The sequence below is a fragment of the Urocitellus parryii genome, chromosome 12 (assembly GCF_045843805.1).
Source record: "Urocitellus parryii isolate mUroPar1 chromosome 12, mUroPar1.hap1, whole genome shotgun sequence".
Classification (NCBI taxonomy): domain Eukaryota; kingdom Metazoa; phylum Chordata; class Mammalia; order Rodentia; family Sciuridae; genus Urocitellus; species Urocitellus parryii.
In genome coordinates this window covers 86419498-86437809 of record NC_135542.1, presented here as the reverse complement: position 1 = coordinate 86437809, position 18312 = coordinate 86419498, and the positions used below count along the sequence as shown (strand labels likewise).

General features: G+C 33.4%; 1 protein-coding gene across 2 annotated transcripts; it reads right to left on the bottom strand.

Annotated features, from left to right (window-relative positions):
- Positions 1-3532: 3532 nt before the first annotated feature.
- Positions 3533-16358, bottom strand: Etaa1 (ETAA1 activator of ATR kinase). 2 transcript variants are annotated; one of them, XM_026387251.2, is made up of 6 exons: positions 16023-16358; positions 14778-14906; positions 14471-14547; positions 9660-9775; positions 7412-9432; positions 3533-3758 (listed from the first exon to the last, which is right to left on the bottom strand). In XM_026387251.2, the coding sequence occupies exons 1-6, from the start codon at positions 16243-16245 to the stop codon at positions 3640-3642; spliced, it is 2685 nt and encodes an 894-aa protein (XP_026243036.2). In that variant the 5' UTR covers positions 16246-16358; the 3' UTR covers positions 3533-3639. The 2 variants fall into 2 exon arrangements, with proteins under 2 accessions (XP_026243036.2, XP_026243037.2); XM_026387252.2 differs by lacking the exons at positions 14471-14547; positions 14778-14906; positions 16023-16358 and adding an exon at positions 11611-12264.
- Between the last annotated feature and the right edge of the window lie 1954 nt (positions 16359-18312).

Genomic DNA, 18312 nt, shown 5'->3' with positions numbered 1-18312 from the left:
TCCATTTTGAACTAATTAAACAGATACTTTTCAAAGAATATCCAAAATTACCTGAAAAGACTATTACACTTCTTCCTTTCTTCAAATACTTCAATTGTAACAACATATTACAATGAATTAAATGTACAAACTTGAGAATCTATAGCTATCTTTTGTAAAGTCAAACATGAAAGATTTGCCAAAAATATAAACAATGCTATTTTTCTAGAAAAAAAAATGTTTCATAAAAATGTCCATTAACATAACTATCTTAAAATGTACCAATAAATATCATATCTAATGTGGTAAATATGAACACATAGAACCCACATAAGCCAAAAGTTTTTTGAAGCAAGTATCAGAAACCTTAATTTTACTATCTGGATTGGAGTTTCACTAGCCACTTGAGGTATGCCATATCTTAAGATTAGGAAATTTAAGTTTTCCTCAATTGATTTAAAACTGGAACACCCAGAAGTAACACTAAAATAATGAAATAAAATAAAGACATTTAAAAACAGCTACATATTTTATGTATTTCCTTATTCTCTTTAATAGTTGAATGAAAAAAAAAAAAAGGTAACCTCAATGTACGTTCATTCAATCAACATTCAGCCATGCAAATACATAAAGCTCAGCAGTTACCTGAAACACAAATTGGGACTGGAAATTCTCCTGAGCTAAGAAGTTAAAATACCTATAGAATACTCATTTCTGGCACAAATGCCTGAAATGCTTTAATTCTTTCTTGTTCAAGTAGTTTCCATAAATCATTGGTTCTTATGAATTGTTTCCACAGATGACAGTATATTCAATAGGTAAGATCACAATTTTTTTTTCCCCCTCATACTTAACAGCTCTTGGCTCAGTGACTCTGGAAGCTCCCTTTGGACCACTGCAGTCCCCAGTCATTGAGGGCTTTTGCTTCAATGTCCACGCAAACTATAGTTTAAGGAAAAGTTCCTTTCTAAGATCCATGAAAACCCAATGGAATCAACAGACTGTATGTGCATGGAGGCCACCCTCACCCATGGCCTCTACTGATCCCACCTAGACCAGAGCCAGAATCCCAGCCCATAACGCACACCAAAATCAGTGCCCAGGGCTTCAGCATTCTGCTGGGTCTGGCTGTTATTCACTGTGAAGTCTCAGCGTGAGCCTTTAAACAGGCTTTGAAAGAGCCCCAAGAGATCATTCTAAAATCCAGGAACACCTATTCACTCTGCCATAGGACTCATTCCCGCCTCTCCTCTAACAAGCTTCTGAGGGAGGAAGTGGCTAATTATACAATTGTCATTTTTTTTTCCAAAAAATAGCAAATTTGGTTGTGTTTGGGTGTCGCATGCTTCTATTTGTGCCTCATTTCTACTCCTGACTTATAACACTAATCCACCTGTGAAAAACAACAACAAAAAATCACAATACCTGGGTTCAGCTCTAACTTCTAATTGTGTGATTTTGAGAAGGTCATTTAATCTGTTTACTTTGTTTACTTTCCCTATTTTTTTTTAAGAGAGAGTGAGAGAGGAGGGGGAGAGAGAGAGAGAGAGAGAGAGAATTTTTAACATTTATTTTTAAGTTCTCGGCGGACACAACATCTTTGTTGGTATGTGGTGCTGAGGATCGAACCCGGGCCGCACACATGCCAGGTGAGCGCGCTACCGCTTGAGCCACATCCCCAGCCCTACTTTCCCTATTTTAAAAATAGTAAATTGTTACTTTATAAATGACTTTTCTGAGATGCGAAATAATACAGTTAAAGTGCTTAAAACCATTTCTGGTAAATAAAACATTTAGCAATTATGATTTAGTCAATAAACTTTAAAGACACATGCCTGAAATCAATTGCTATATGTATCCATTTATAAGAAAAGATACAAAGATAAGTTTGGTGTTTTGTTTTTAAATTCCACAAGTGATTATGAATACAACAGCATGGAAACCATGGTTTGGATTCTACATAAATTATCATTTACACCAATAATCAGTGTTAAACTAAATTTAATTTGTTCCTAGAATCATTTCACAACCCTAAAGATCAGGGAATGAGTCAAACTGATGCAGGTAGGACAAAAAGAATCTCTTACAACCTTAGTCTATGTAAATTCATTCAAAATTTAATAAGTAATCTTCAAATATTAGTATCAAGATGAGTCTTAATGGACAGAATGGGCTAAAAGCACTCTAAAGAAAATGAGCAGCAAGAAGGAAGAATTGAAGCAAAGATAGAGATATTCAAAGCATAGTCAGATCACAGTGAAGCCAATTTAGTAAAAGATTCCCTTCATTTTCTTACATAGAAACTTAAAAGAATTTAGGTTCTATTCTGTATATATTGTTAGACAAATAATACAGGTTACTTAAAATCTGTTACTCTATCTCATACATAAAAATACCATTTACAAGATGATACATACCCAAAGACCAATAACTACCATATTATCAGAGCCCTAAGACACCAGAAGTGGTGAATACCATGCCATGATAGGTGTTTCATATCTATAACTTTCCTCAGGTCTCCTACAGCCATTTTCAAGCAATGAAGTTTCCTTACTGCCTTACACACTCTAGCTATACTTATATTACTGGCTCAGCAAATTCCAAACAAGTAAAACAAAAGCAAAAAGGGAAGAGAAAAAAGAAAGACAGAAACATGGAGAAAAATTAATAAAATTAATTGATGAGAAAATTGCAGTTATAGGAAAACCAAAGAGAGAAAGACTCTCATTCTTATATCCTGGAAAGAGTAATTCTTGAAAATAAAGAGTAATGAGCATTGTATTAAATAGTCCTTAATGTGCTTTTAATTATGTTTCTTGTATTATAAAATAATTACTGCTCGCCCAAGTTGTTTTATGCACTAATACTTTGAAGCAAATGGTAAAACTGTCTAGGTGTCCAAAGGAATCATTCTAACACAAGAACAGTTTTAACTTGCCCATGACTTTGAAAATAACTACTGACTTTTCTCACCAATACAATAAAGCTGGATTGGGCAACGTCTGTCCCGCCAGTTCTAAATGTTAATGACAATGTATTACGCATATAGCTAACCCATTCCTTCCCTTTTTCTAAGCTAGACTTCTTTTTTCCCTAAAAATGTTAAAGTTTTCAAATTGTATCACATAGTTGAAATATTACACTTCAAGTCTACATCTAAGTAGGAATTGAAAATAATAATTTCCCTACAAATAAACCAAAGTTTTTTTTTTTTATTTCCAAACCAAGCATATTCCTAGGAATATGGAAGTATTAATTAAAAATTAGAAACGTACAAAAACCTTAAGCAATAGTTACTGAAAACTACCAAAATAGACTATTTAACATAAAAAATTTGAAGCTTTGTATTAGAAGACACAGAAGACACATTTTTATAATTACATGTTTTTGATGATCTTCTGAAATCATAATATTTAAAAATATAACTAGTTTCCTTTGTATAATCTTAGTACATAATTGCTAACTTTTCAAAACTTTCATATAAATTCTCAAGGAAAGGATTAATTTACCATTGCAAACAATGATTTATTAAATAATAAAGTAGAAGTCCATGCTTTATAAGTAAGAATTTCTCACAGAGAAATCAAGAAAAAAATATTTCCTATCATAGATAGTTATCAATAACTTATAAGTCTTCCAACCAGTATTTCATTAAAGAAATTAAGTGGGAGCTGAATTTACAGATGATGCCTGTGCTTTGGCCATTCTTCGAACCAGTGCTTCTTGTCTTTTTCTCTGAATTTCTTCAGGGGAATATTTCCTATTTTTTTCTTCTTCCTCTAAAAATTAAACAAAATATGTATTAATTTTGTAACTTATAAAGTCATCATCCTCATTTACTATGCTGCGTTAGCTATTAAATCATACTAAACTACTAAATGTAAAATTCCAAGTATATACATATAGATACAAATGTTCTAGGTCAAAAGAAAATCAAGCACTGATGACTTTGTCTCTATTTGAGGCATTTTTCTTCTGTGTGACAAAATTCAATTTGATTTCAAACTGTTTTGTTGATCACCAATAAGTAATTCTTATGGATTAATGAAATCTAATTCATATAACCTATAAATGTATAGATCTTAAACAGGGATTCTAAAAACATTATATGAACTTTCTGATGTCTTTTTTGGTAAGGTAAGTGGCAGATTATCCATCCATAAAAAAATGTAGATAGGACAGTAGATATTTCCCAAGCTAGCTACCTAATGGACTGAAGCTATTTTTTCTTCCAGAAAAATACTTTATGATTAGCTTGACTAATTAGCTAATAATTTAGTCTCACAGCCAAGAAACCAAAGTTCAGAATTTATATACAGTTTACATTCAATTGAGAATAAGGATAGAAAGAAAACAATAATACACATCAGCCTAGAAGAATATAACTTCCTGAAATTGATTTTATGACTGGGCTGATATTACGGAAAACAATTTCAAATGATATCAAGTCACACCATGCAAATCTGATTTTGGGAGAGCCATTCATTTTTCCCATCAGCTGTTCCTTTAACTCAACATATAATAAAAATCTACTTGCAAAGTCCAACTATTGCATAGTACTAAGCAAAAGTGGCTCTTTTAAGTTTGATTTTAAAATAAAGGGTCAGCAAATTTTGTTTCACCACAGGGTTAGGATATAAACATGTTAATTTTTGAGAAGCATATACTCTATTACAATTGCATAAAATCCTGCATTGTACCATGAAAATACTCATGGATGGTGTGGAAACAAATGATGTGCTATGTTCAAATAACTTTGTTTAAGGCCAAAGAAATATGAATTCAATTTTCAAGTATAATGAAATATTAGTCTTTCTTTCATTTTTTTCCCCCTTCAACCATTTAAAAGGTAAAAATCATTTTTAGTGTGCTTGCTATATAAAAAACTATGGCTTGTCCAAATACAGCCCAGAGCCAGTTATCAACTTTGCCTCATATCCATGAATTAAGTGGATTTTGCTTCAAAGAAATTTCCTGGAGAGAAGCAAAGTACAAGTAAGTAGAAACAGAAAACATTGACAAGGTTAATACTAATCAGGAGATTAAGGACAATGGATAAGCTTACAAGAAAAATTGGTAAGTGGCAGATTATCCATCCATAAAAAAATAGGATAGTAGATAGGACAGTAGATAGGTGTTCTGAAAAATTCAAATACTCATTTATAGAATTATAATCATATGAAAATAAATTTACATTTCTGAAGCATGGTTGTACCTACTGGTATTTTGGACTATAATATGGAGAAATATTCACTGTCAGTGTTGATAAATAATGTTGAGGTATTTATTTTGGAGGAAAATTTGGTCATCCATCAAAATTCAAATTCTCTTATATCAGGTTTTAAAAAAATTAGTAGATATAATCAAATAAGCAACCAGAAATTTAAGTAAAATATTCACTATAGTATTGTAATTTCAATAAACTACAACCAATCTAAATTACATCTATATAAAAACAGTTATTATGGTATATCCATAAAACATATCATGTATTCGTGTAAGCAAATCTTTACGTACTAACAGGAGAAGATGGCTATAATATGTTAAATAAAGGCAAAAGCCAAGTTGCCAAATAGTGGGCATATAATTCCATCTATTTAAATGTGCATGCACGTGTGTACAAAAACACCTTCTTTAAATCCACAGAAAATGCTTCATGATGTATATTGAATATATATGAACAGTGGTTTCCTGTGATAAAATAATTTGGAAAATGAGAAATTGAAAAGACTTGTTATTTCGAGTTATTCTATACTTCTTTCTTCCTTTTTAAACAACTAGCAGATTACTGGTATAAGCTAATAAAAAAGACTTAAATAGAAATATTGTAGCAGTAATGTCAACAAAAGCATTACTCAGAATCTAAATGACAAAAATGATCTAATGTTAAAAGAAACCAAAAACTCGTTCATAAGCACCAATCAACATAAAAGTATGAGTTAGCTTCAAGTGAGGAAGCGTGATTAAGAAAATCTGTAATTATAAGTCAGTGTAATAATGCTATAAAAATAGTTAGCATCCCAGATAAAGTAAATCATTCTGGGTAGATAGAAACACATTGCATATTAAAGGATAAATGGAAACAAGGCAGGTAGATTTCATGTATGTATGGAGGATACTGTTTTGATGAAGAAAACATTACACAAAAACATCAGGCTAGGAAAGAGCACTGGCATTAAGAACCACAAATAGTTAATGCTGGACATATTCCCTCATAGAAAATATAATAGTATCAGTGAATAACAGGTTTTTTTACATTATACTGCATGATGTTCATCCAGATATTGATTAGGTATGTTCTAAGTGACAGATGCTGTGGCAGGCCTAAGTATTACAGAAACTAAATATTTAATTGCAACTGGTGATAAAAAGAATGAAAGAATTAAGAAATAGTAGAAAACAAAGAAAAGACCCACTTATAGATTCTTCAAGGAAGTGCTCCGCAACATATATGTTGAAACAATAAAAGGGTGGGGTGGTGGGGTCAAATTTGGAAAGGCATTGTTATAGTCAAAGGAATAGCATGATCTAATTTCTTGATCTAGGAAAGAACCTATTCTGTTTGAAAAATTGAAGAGTTGGTATAGTTGAACCTTAGTAAGTAGACAGGTTAAGGAGACATAATTCAGGACTTTTTAGATCTCAGTGTAAAGTTTAGATTTTATTTGAAATACGTTGGGCAGCCATTGACAATTGTTTTACACATAGAAATGTCATGTGTGCCTATCTGGTTTTAAAAGGACTATTCTGCTATTTGGAGACTAAAACTGAAGGGGAAAACATAAAAATAACTATAGTAATCTAATCAAGAAATGTATTCTTGGATAAAAGTGGTAGTGATAGAGAGTGAGAAAGATGGGTCATCTGTAGATACGATTTTTAAAGTATGATCAAAGGAATTTAATGACAGATGGAAGAGGTGGGGAAAAGAGGAACTGAAGAATTGAAAATGACAGATAGTATCAAATAAATAAATCACCATTTTAACCATTACAAATAGCACCGAGGTTTACATCAGATATTATACTAGTAAAGGTGTTTAATTAGAAAGTTCCAAAATGCCAACTATTTTTCACTGTTCTACTAAAAGTAGGAGTAAGATTAAGTTTTAAAACAATGAAATACTTAATAAATAGCTTATTAAATACATACAATGTTAAACCTAACATTTTAATATATTCACTTTTAAGAAATAATTCATAAATTGTTTAACAGAGTACCTGGTATATGTTGGTCATTATAAGTAATGGGAAAGAACCCAATGCAATCTTCTGAAAAATAATCCACCTATACTTCATATATTTAGCATAATTAATTACAAGAATTACTTTAAGAATTCTAGTTAAAAACCAAAGTTTTACCTCATATACCTCTGTCAAAACAACAAATAACTAGTTTTACTACTTTTAAAAGGAAACTATTTCATACATACCTTTTGAAGATTGTTTCAAAGATTCAGAAATTTTCACCAAAGACATCTGCTGATCAGCTTCCCCAGGTATTGAATTCACAGTTTTCTTTTTCTCCAAACCTTGTGTAATTTTGGTAGTAGACATACTTGTTTCTATACAATTTTGATTAAGCTGACAAAGAATCTGAGGATTTTTTGTCTTTGAAAAAGTATACTTTGAAAATCTAATTGCTTTGTTAAACTCACTTTGTGCTTCATCTGTTTGGGGCCTATGGGAAAGTTGCTGGGTAATCAGTTTCTTCTTATTACTAGCAATTACTGGGCTCACATAATTTGAATTCACATTCAGACTTGAACTTCCTGCAAAAACTGATTTAGAACTGGGCATTTGCATTAGAACATCACTGTTATTCCTATACACATGCAGATTATTCATCAGACAATTTGAGTTCTTAGAGTACGTAGTCAAGTTTGTTGTAGTACCCCAAAATTCTGAAGAATTTCCACTCATTTCCCTTTTCTCCATTTTCACTGATTTATTTATTGGTGTGCCAACTGTCAAGGAAGACGTCTGCACTGTAATGCTGCCCAGATTCAAATGATTTGATTGTGTCAACTGACTTCCTTGTTTAGATGTAGTAGATATATTTTTTGATCCATGTTTGGAACTATCATTGATCTCAAGTATACTTTCTGATGTTTTATTGTCCTTTAAAATGTCCTGTTGCTGAGTTAGTCTTTCAATATCATCACATGCTTGATACAACAAATCATCATCTACATTATCTGCTTCCCAAGAAGTCTCTAATCGATGACATGTTTCAAAAATTTCATTGGCAAGTGATGGATCATTCCAATCATCAAAGAAAGAACCTAACTTTGATGCATTAGTCTGATCTGGTTTATTAACAACTGTTTCACAGTCCAAAGTTGAAGAGCCAAAGGGATCAATATTAACAGGTGCTTTGAAAGACTGATTAAAAATGGGCTTATTTTTTTGTTCACTAGAATGTTTTGTGTTCAAAGCAGACTTCTTTTCAGAAGTATTTACGTTAGAAGTAAAATTGATACAGATATCTTCTTTTACTTTTGTCAGATTAGATGTAACTGCACAATCTTGAGTTTTGTCTTGACTAACAATTTTACTTGAAGATTTCATTTTATTTCTAGTGGATGATAATTTGCTTGATTTATCATTTGGATTTGATGAAAATCTGTATTTTCCAGCATCTATTAGTTCTCTGTTATGTGTTTCTGAAGGTAAATCTTGTAATACTTCTGAATCTCCTAACTTGGCATCTAGACTTTTATTTGTTCTTGATGTATTTCCACCATATTCACTAGTAAAGGTATAAATTCCCTTATGATCAGTAACCTGGGCAGTTTTAGAAGGAAAAAGTTCAGCTTCAACATTTTGCATAACAAAAGGTTCATTACTTAGTAATTTTTCCCAATCGTCCTCCAAATCACTGGTGGTAAATGTACCAATGGGCTTACTAGAAGCTTCTGGCTCTTTACTATACGGAGTCACACATGATTTTGTCATTATGGGAGGATCTACCTGTGGATAAAGTGAATCTTGGGTTTTACCTGGCAGTTTTTCAGTGACCAGAGTACCATTAATAATGATTTTCTCCTCTTTCAAAGCATTTTTTCTAGTGTTCAAAAAAGCATCTGCCAGATCTTGGCTTAACTGCCCACTACATTTCTGGGTAGAATCATCAAAAAGGGCATTAAAGGCTGCTTCAGCATTTTGGTCAAATGGCTTCTGACTACTGCTTTGATCATTTGCCACAGATATTCTGGTGTTTCCTTTCATTGGCTTCTTTATTATGGCATTATCTATAATTGGAACTACATCATGTAAGGGATGCACCTGTACATAATCATTACAACTATGTGAAGTCTCTGCTTTTGAAATCTCCTGGATAAAATCATGATTCCTCTTGTTTTGCTCTTGAGCCACATCTAGCTCTTCCATATTTTTATCAAATTGTTCAGCCAATTTCATAAGTTCTTTTTCTCGATATTGTGTTTTTAGCCTATTAAACATTAAAAAATTATAATTAAGCAATATTCTATATCATTAGAATCAATTGTTATTTAAGATAATTGTTAGTTAAAATGCCAAAATTTAACACAATTATTCTAACTCCAAAATTTTACATGTCAAAACTAAAGAAACTTTGTTATTTTGATATGTTCACAAAAACATTATTAAAAATATTTCTTCAGTGAATCTTATAAAAGCTGAAAAGTATGAACTCACTTTGTACGGCTAACTTTTACTCTTGATTTTTCTTTCGCTACATTGGGAGTACAAGGAATAGCAGCTGCACCAATCCACATGCCCAGCATGGAATTTGTTGTTGGCTTCTTCTCATCCTTTGACAGAGGGAGGAAAACAGAGGTGTGAAGGTGTACTTACACACTGAGCATACATACACACACAAGGAAAAAGAGTGTTCATGTGCAAAAGTGAGGGAGAAAAAGAAAAGAAAAATGAAAACTAACTACTTTAAATTATTTTCCTAAAGCAATAAATTCTGGTGAAGTGAGTTATAAACAAACCCAAACACAATCAGAAGTTGGAGAATGGCAACAACAAATTACAAGAAGCGACCCATTTATGTTCTAGAGAGTAAAAAATTTTCACAATTAAGAATTCAAATAATCCAACCAATAAATGGGCCAAGGACCTGAAGAGACACTTCTCAGAAGATGATGTACAATCAATCAACAAACACATTAAAAAATGTTCATCATCACTAGCAATTAGAGAAATGCAAATCAAAACCACTCTAAGATCTAAGATTTCATCTCACTCCAGTCAGAATGGCAGCCATTATGCATACAAAAAACAATAGTGTTGGTGAAGATATGGGGAAAAAGGTACACTCATATTATACTGCTGGTGGGACTGCAAATTGGCGCAGCCCATATGGAAAGCAGTATGGAGGTTTCTTGGAAAACTGGGAATGGAACCACCATTTGACCCAGCTATCCCTTTCCTCGGTCTATACCCAAAGGACTTAAAAACAGCATACTATAGGAACACAGCCACATCAATGTTTATAGCAGCACAATTCACAATAGCTAAATTGTGGAACCAACCTAGATGCCTTTCAATAGATGACTGGATTAAAAATGTGGTATATATACACAATGGAATATTACTCAGCAATAAAATCATGGCATTCGCAGGTAAATGGATGGAGTTACAGAAGATAATGCTAAGTGAAGTTAGCCAATCCCAAAAAACCAAATGCCAAATGTTTTCTTTGATATAAGGAAGCTGATTCATAGTGGGATAGGGAGAGGGAGCATGAAAGGAATAGATGAACTCTAGAGAGGGCAGAGGGGTGAGAGGGGAAGGAAGGGGGCATGGGGTAATTAATGATGGTTGAATGTGATGATCATTATTATCCAAAGTACATGAATGAAGACACGAATTGGTGTGAGGATACTATGTATATAACCAGAGGTATGAAAAATTGAGCTCTATATGTAATAAGAATTGTAATGCATTCCGCTGTTATATATAAATAAAAATAAATAAATAATAAATTAAAAAATTATTTTTAAGAAATAAATTATTTTTCAAATTTATATCTAATATATGAATGTAAAAGCATACTTTTATCAAAAGAAAACTCATAAAGTTCCGACATTATAAGATACTTCTTAAAAAATGTCTTTGTTATTAGGAAGCAGCAACCTGTGGTACTGTTGTCATAATTAAAAATGAAGAGATACATAGGTGATTTCTTTCTATGGTATCTGATCGTCCAAATTCTCCTTATCCCCATTATACTTTATCTAAAGCAGGGCAATTTCTGTTGACCAAAATTGAGAACATTAAGAATTAATGTCAGAATTAAGAGATAAGAGCAGAGTCAGAACTAATGCTAAGAATGAGGTAGGGATAAGAACAAACCTAATAAGTATAGAAAGTAAAAAAAAAAAAAAAAAAAAAAAACTTTAACCAGGATAAAATCTAGGAAAAAGTCATTTTAAGTATGTATAATTTGCTATATTTTTTAGTCACTTGATCAAACAAAAAGAGAATGAGCTTTATGTATTAATTGCAAACTAAATCAATGAATCAAATTCATAAATCAGGTTTTACTATATTTATTAGGGTAACTAGAATGAACACAAGTAATCATCACACAAAGTTAAAAAAATAAAAGTCTATGGCTAGATTATAGGGTACTCACAGACAATGAGTCTTCCTATGATAACTTAGTATCAACCCAGCACAGTGCTAAACACAAGAAAATGCCATTTTTTTATAAGTAAATTGAAAGCAACCCTATAACTTGGTACTTCAACATAGTCAATGAATCAATAAGCTATTTTTCTTAATAGATTGTTGAACCTAACTGACTTTAGCTTTGCAAAATACTCAAGAAAATCAGTGTCACTTTTGGACTCAGATTTCCCATTTTGTTTCCACAATCTTGAATCTAAGGAAATAATATTCTTAATGACTTCATTATGAACTCTGTTCACTTTCCAAGTAATTTTAAATTTATTTACTTCTCAAAAATTAAGTTATGAAAAGTTTATGTGCCATTCCACCTTATGTATGTGTCAGAAATCCTTTTTATGATTGTATACTATTTGTAAGTATTACCTTTTAAATTTATCATTAATAATTATATACTTACTGATTAACAACTACAATTTAGGTGCCCAATAAGATAGCTAAACATTACTCCAGTTCATCCTAAAGAATATACTGTGTAAAGCTGTATAAATGATAGAGAAGATATACACCACCCAGTAATAGCACTGTATAAAAAGTTAATGCTGCAGGAAGCAAAATGACTAATTAAAATGAAATGCAAATTTTTTAAAAAGCTGTCTCTAAAAACATTAGTGGGAAATTAAACAATGATTTGAGAATAACTCACCTAAAAATAAACAACATAAAGATGTGTCATTCTGAGAACATGACAAGTTTTTTAAGAGACCGTGATGTTATCAAAGACTTATATACTTTAAAGTGCTCAGTTGAAGAGGGTAATATTTATAAGCAACTAATTTCACTGTAGTTTTTCTTTTATACAAGTTACCACTTGTGTACTATTGCCATTTCTTTATGTGAGCTATTATTTCCCAGCCCATTTAGGTAAAGGATTCAATAATTTACTCAACTATCTTTTTATAACTATTTAGGCTGGCCAGCCCAAACACATTTTATTATGCTTCTTTCATGTGAAACTCACAATTAGTGAAGATCTATTGTTAACTTATAGAGTAAGTAGTATTGTGGCACAAATGCTATTTAATGAACTGTATGTAAAGTGAATTTCTATGACATGCCAAATGTGGAATGTGGAGCTAGTAGCAACAAAGTTGTTTTGACTGTGCTAGCTGTAATTTTGGATATTTTATAGCTGCTAAGAAAAAATTTATTTCCTGTCTTCTCCACCTAGATGATGGTGATTCCTGATAACCACATTTTGGGCCAGTGCCATCTATTGTCTGTGGTTAACATACAGTAACTATTCAAGGAGAAGTTAGGAAAAAAATACAATTACTTCAGAGAAGACACAGAAAAAACTGGATGATCTTTGGATTTAAACATTGTTAAAGTTCAGAATGGTTTGGGCCTTTGCTTCCTAGTAATAGTGATAGGACTGATATGATGAATATTAGTTGCTGGATAAATTTGTGTCAAATGACTTAAACTTATATTTCTATTTCACTCAAGCAGTGTAAGAATTGAAATAACAAAAAAAAAAGCCTCTTGAAGATGGTTCTTTTACAGTAAAAAATTAAATGATCACAATTAACATCTTACATTTATAGTGTCCTAATTTATAAATAATTTTTATCTAATTTTCATAATGATCCAATGAAGAGAGCAAAATGAGACTGGAGAGCTTAAATGACTTGCTTAGGGTCACACAGCATATCAGAGGCTGAATGAGGACTAAATGTAAATCCAGTTCTCTTTCCACCTTTAAAGTATTTCTTAGTGATCTTGTAAGCCAGGGAGTATTAAGAAGAAAAATTTCAGTGGGGAAAAGTTTTACTGTAGGTTGTAAACAAATGCAAAAAACAAAAATATCACAAAAGTTAAAACTCATATTGTCTTATTCTATCATTTTAGTACCCTGAAAAATGTTGCCATATATTGTTAAACAAAACATTAAAGACAAAATACAAACCAAGCCCTGGTCAAAAATTATTAGTCATAAACTGGAGGGTGCATGAGGGTAGAAAACATGGTAGAATGAGATGGACATCATTACCCTAGATACATGTGTGACTGCACATATGTTGTGATGCTACATTGTGTTCTTTTTTTCAAAACATACCTTTCAGAAATAGAACCAGAAAAATGAAATGTTGTGCTGCAGTTGTGTACAATGAATCAAAACACATTCTGCTGTCACATATACCCAATTAAAATTTAAAAAATTAATTAACCAAATAAACAAAATATATTTTTAGGAAAATATATACAGTTAGCCCTCTGTATCTGCAGATTCTACAAACAGGGATTTGACTAACTGCAGACTAAAAATGGAGAAAAAACCTGCATCTATACAAAGTAGTAGTACAGACTTTTTTCTTGTCATCATTCCCTAAGCAATACAGTATAACAACTATATTTGCGGTATTAGGTATAAGTAACCTAGAGATGATTTAAAGAATATAGGAGTGGCTAGGGTTTCAACTCAGTTGTAGCATACTTTTCTAGTAGGTGTGAGACCTAAGGGGAGGAAAGGAAAGAGAAGGAAAAGAAAGTAAATGGGAGGATATTCAGAGGTTATTTTTAACAGTACACCATTTTATATAAGGGACTTTATTATCTAAAGATTTTGTATCAGTGGGAGGATCCTAGAACCAATACCTCATGGATTCTAAGGGATGTCCACATTACCAATTTTATACTATGTTCTTTTTTTCAAAACATGCTTTCAGAAATAGAAAAGATAGAAGTTATCTTTGCTGCTGTATTTGGAAAAGACAAAACATTTTTCATATAAATGAACTGAACAAGACCTAGGTGAATAAATTTTCCAATATTTTAAGATAAATTATAAAACTATTGATATTTACCTGAGGAGCAATACGATTAACAATGTCTGATATCTCATCACTACCTGTGGTGTAAATCTTTTTTTTTCTTCCTTTACCTAAAGAAACAAAAACATTTTATAAATTTTAAACCAAAAAACTTAATTTTAAAAAATGATTTTAATTAGTATGGCTTAGATGAATATGCACTGACAATATCAGATATAAAAATGAAATAAATTCTCAAAAAAAATCTGCTGTATAAAAGTTCCTGATGCTACCTGAAATTTTATAAATTTTAATCATTTATCAAATATTTATCCACATAAAAATGTTAATAACAAATTACCTAACTGTTTTGTCATTGGAGAATTCTGATCCCAAAAGATATCATTCTGTCCATCTGGATCATTTGGAGAACTGAAGGTACATGAAAACAAATCCATTTTCAGCACTCTCTGTGGTGTTTCATGCCTTTCTAAACAAAATATTGTTAAATAACAATTGTTGCATGTTAAAGCATTGTTTTATTTCATAATATCACAGTCAAATAGCAGCTTACTTTTTATAGTTCAATATAAAAATTTCTCATCACAATATTACTTTAACAAAATTGAAATGTTAGGCATAAAAATCTACATTAAGACTTCATAAACTTAACACTATGAACAGCAAAAATTTTTAGGTATTTTGGTACCTCTGTGAATGTAAAATAGTGTATAACCTAGTTTCTCCATTCATTACAAAACTGGGCCTGGAAGACTCTGGAGAACCACTTGTAATTCATATATACATTTCCAAAATGTATCCCAACAGAAACTTCAGTAAAAGTCTTTTAGCCACCTTTCACCAATTTTATCAAACTTCCATTAACTATTCCCCCACCCCCACCCCAAGAAAAAATTCGTGATCCATTTTTGGGGGAAGTTTTGTCTACAGTCACTTAATATAATCTGGGCTTGATTGAGTTGCTTTATTGGGAGTTCATTAAAGCCCATGTAAAGTAGCCAACGCCGTATTTTAAGAACATGCTCTAGGAAAAGGCTTTTATGTAAGTTTTGCTCTTAATATAGTTATGAATAGGTCTTTCAACATGGTACATCAAAAACTTATCAGTATGGAAGGGGCCCTTCCTTTCCTTCTCTAAGGGATGTTCCAGCAAGCAACTTCCGGTTTCTTCAAAACATTGCGGGACAACCCCTTCTCTAAAGCAAGTCGGGTCAAAATAAAAGTTTAAAGGGAACAATTTCCCCCGGGAACACGCTGCAGGCAATAGATCGGGCGAATGATTCTAGTTTCGCCACAGCTGACCGGAGGGCAGCCTAGGAACTAGCAGTCCTCCTGCAAACAGGTAAACCGCAGCACCCCTTCCCGTGGTGGGGGCGGTCCCAAATGGCAGAGCCGAGCTCACACTCGGGGTCCAAACATTCGGGGGCGCGGTGGGGGGTCATTTTTGGAGTAGCCTAGGGAGAGACTCACAGAAAGAAAAGACGCTGTCGGAATCCACCCCCATCCCCCATTTTCCGGTTAATTAATGACTGGGCCGTGGAGCTGCAGGGCCGAAGGCGGGCCTGCAGCGCTGCCCACGTCTCACCCTCGGGGTTACTGTTAATGCACGAAGCGGGTGCTGGACGCTGCTCTTGCTGCCACACCGGCCCGGGAGGGCCTTCCGAAGCCCCGCGGAGACCCGACCCGCGGGCCGACTTCAGCCGCCTGCTGCGTGGCTCGACCACCGAGCTGCAGTCCTCAGTCGCCGCCGTTCTACGCGGCGTCTTCTTCGGGGCACTGCTGTCCCCATATTTCCTCCGCCGACTCATTCCTACGACCTCCCCCCACTCCACCAGACGTTTCTTTCACATTTTGCAACGGAAGGAACCGAGCAACGGCACTATAAATCGGACTCCACGCCAACGGCCGCCGCCATTTTGGCCGGTTGGGGCGCGCGCAAGAGGTTGCCACTCATTGGCTGCGTCCGTGTGAGGGGACGGAACCTGGGAGGTTCCGGTTGCGCGCGCTTTCGCGGCTGGGACCTGAGCCTGCTCTGGGGGGTGGCGGGGGTGGGGTGGGGGGGGAGGTCTAGCCTCAGAGGCTTCGGACTGAAAGGAACTGTAGCGGTGGTGGTCCAGCCCAAGTAGCTGAGGGTAAACCATGAGGTAGAAAGGAGATTGAATTCATTCGCAGTTTTTAAAAAATTGAATTTATAACTAAAACTACACATTGCACAGCTTCAGATTATGGTGGGTTTTAGGATTTGCTAAGAAGAGGAACCAGGTATGGAATAGAAATAAGTAAAACTAATTTTTCCTAGATGATATGTATCAAGACAAATGAAAGAAACAGTTCTTAAAAATTTAATCAAGTTGCTGGGTGCAAAAAGTAAATATTTAAACAATTATGCTTTGATAGATTAGCGACAAAAACTGAAGTTTTAAAGAATTGTGGTTTATAATAGCATATGAGAACAAATAACTAGGAATAAATTTAACTAGAGATTGAAAGAACTACAAAAAGTTTTTGAAAGAAATTGAAAATCTAAATAAACCAAGGGTGTAATATGGGTTCTAAAACTATTGTTAAAATATTGTTCTAGAGAAGAAGCATCTCCAAAAAAAGGGTCCAAAGAGTCCCTGCAGAGAAGGGGCACCTTGACTCAGGACAGTGGGGTTCTCTGTAGGTATGACAGAAAAGAATTTCAGCATAGGCCAGTCAAGCATAGACACATAAGACAGGTTTATTTAAGCAAGTGTATACATATTGAAGGAAGAATGAGGGCAAACCGAAGAGAGAGATCTTTGTGGGTAAAGGAGGAACACACTTTCAAGGGAGAATATGGACTATCTTGAGAGTGAGAGACATGTTTGGGTTTGGGGGTTCCCAGCTCTTCTTTTAAAGGAAACTTGGCCATGGGTTGGCATGGGAATTTACCCAGGAATGATATCAGTTCTGTGATCTCAAAATGGTTTCTGATGGTCTGGTCTGTTTTTGGGATCTTCAGGCTAATGTGATCTTCAATATCTGATCAGTAGTTAGAGCTAGAAATTCCCTAAATTATAAGTTCTCAAGATATTATGCTTAATGTATTTATTGGGTGCAACAAAGTAGACTTACAGATTTCCCAGGGATTTGGGAGTAAGGGGCCTGAAAGAGTGATTGGCTTGGGAAGTAACAAGTCTGGAAAAGTATGCAGAATTTCAAATTAATATCTTTTTTTCTTGTCCTCCTTTTATGTCTCCTTTCTACCTGTTTATTATTTCTTCTAACATAACTCAAGTTCTTCCCAAATTGTTCTATAGAGTCAGGGTAAATACATTCCGAATCTCAGCAGGGTTGTGTGTGTATGTGTGTGTGTTTGTGTGTGTGTGTGTGTGTGTGTGCACAATACAATGATTATTGTAAAATTTATATGAAAATGCAAAGTACCAAAAATATCCAAGAAACTCAATCTCTTGAAGAATTCTGAAATTGGAAATATATACCAGGTATCAAGACTTAGATGCAGTTATGATAGTTAAGACAGTTTTATAATGGTAAAAGGAAGGACAAGTGAAACAGAATAGATCACCCCAAAACAGACTTCCACATAAATGAAGGCTTGATTTAAGACAAATATGAACCTCCTGAATAATGAGAAAAGTATTTTTAAAAATAAATAATACTTGGTTAATTTGAGATTGACATGGAAAAGGGGAAAAAAATGACCCCTACCTCAAACCGTATCCCTAAATGACATGCAAATTGACTGCAGATTTAATTGTGAAAGATAATTTTGTTATTTTATAAGATGATATAAATGTTTTCATGACAGTAAATTAATTTTAAATAGAACAAAGATCACAACACTAAGGAAAATAATTATAAATTCAACTACCTTAAATTGATAACTT

Coding starts and splice junctions, on each gene's coding strand:
- Etaa1 (XM_026387251.2), bottom strand. CDS start 16,245: ATGAGTCGGCGGAGGAAATATGGGGACAGCAGTGCCCCGAAGAAGACG. Junction 9,433..9,659: donor GTAAAAGTTAGCCGTACAAA/GTGAGTTCATAC, acceptor AATGTTTAATAG/GCTAAAAACACAATATCGAG. Junction 3,759..7,411: donor TTTGAAACAATCTTCAAAAG/GTATGTATGAAA, acceptor TTTAATTTTTAG/AGGAAGAAGAAAAAAATAGG.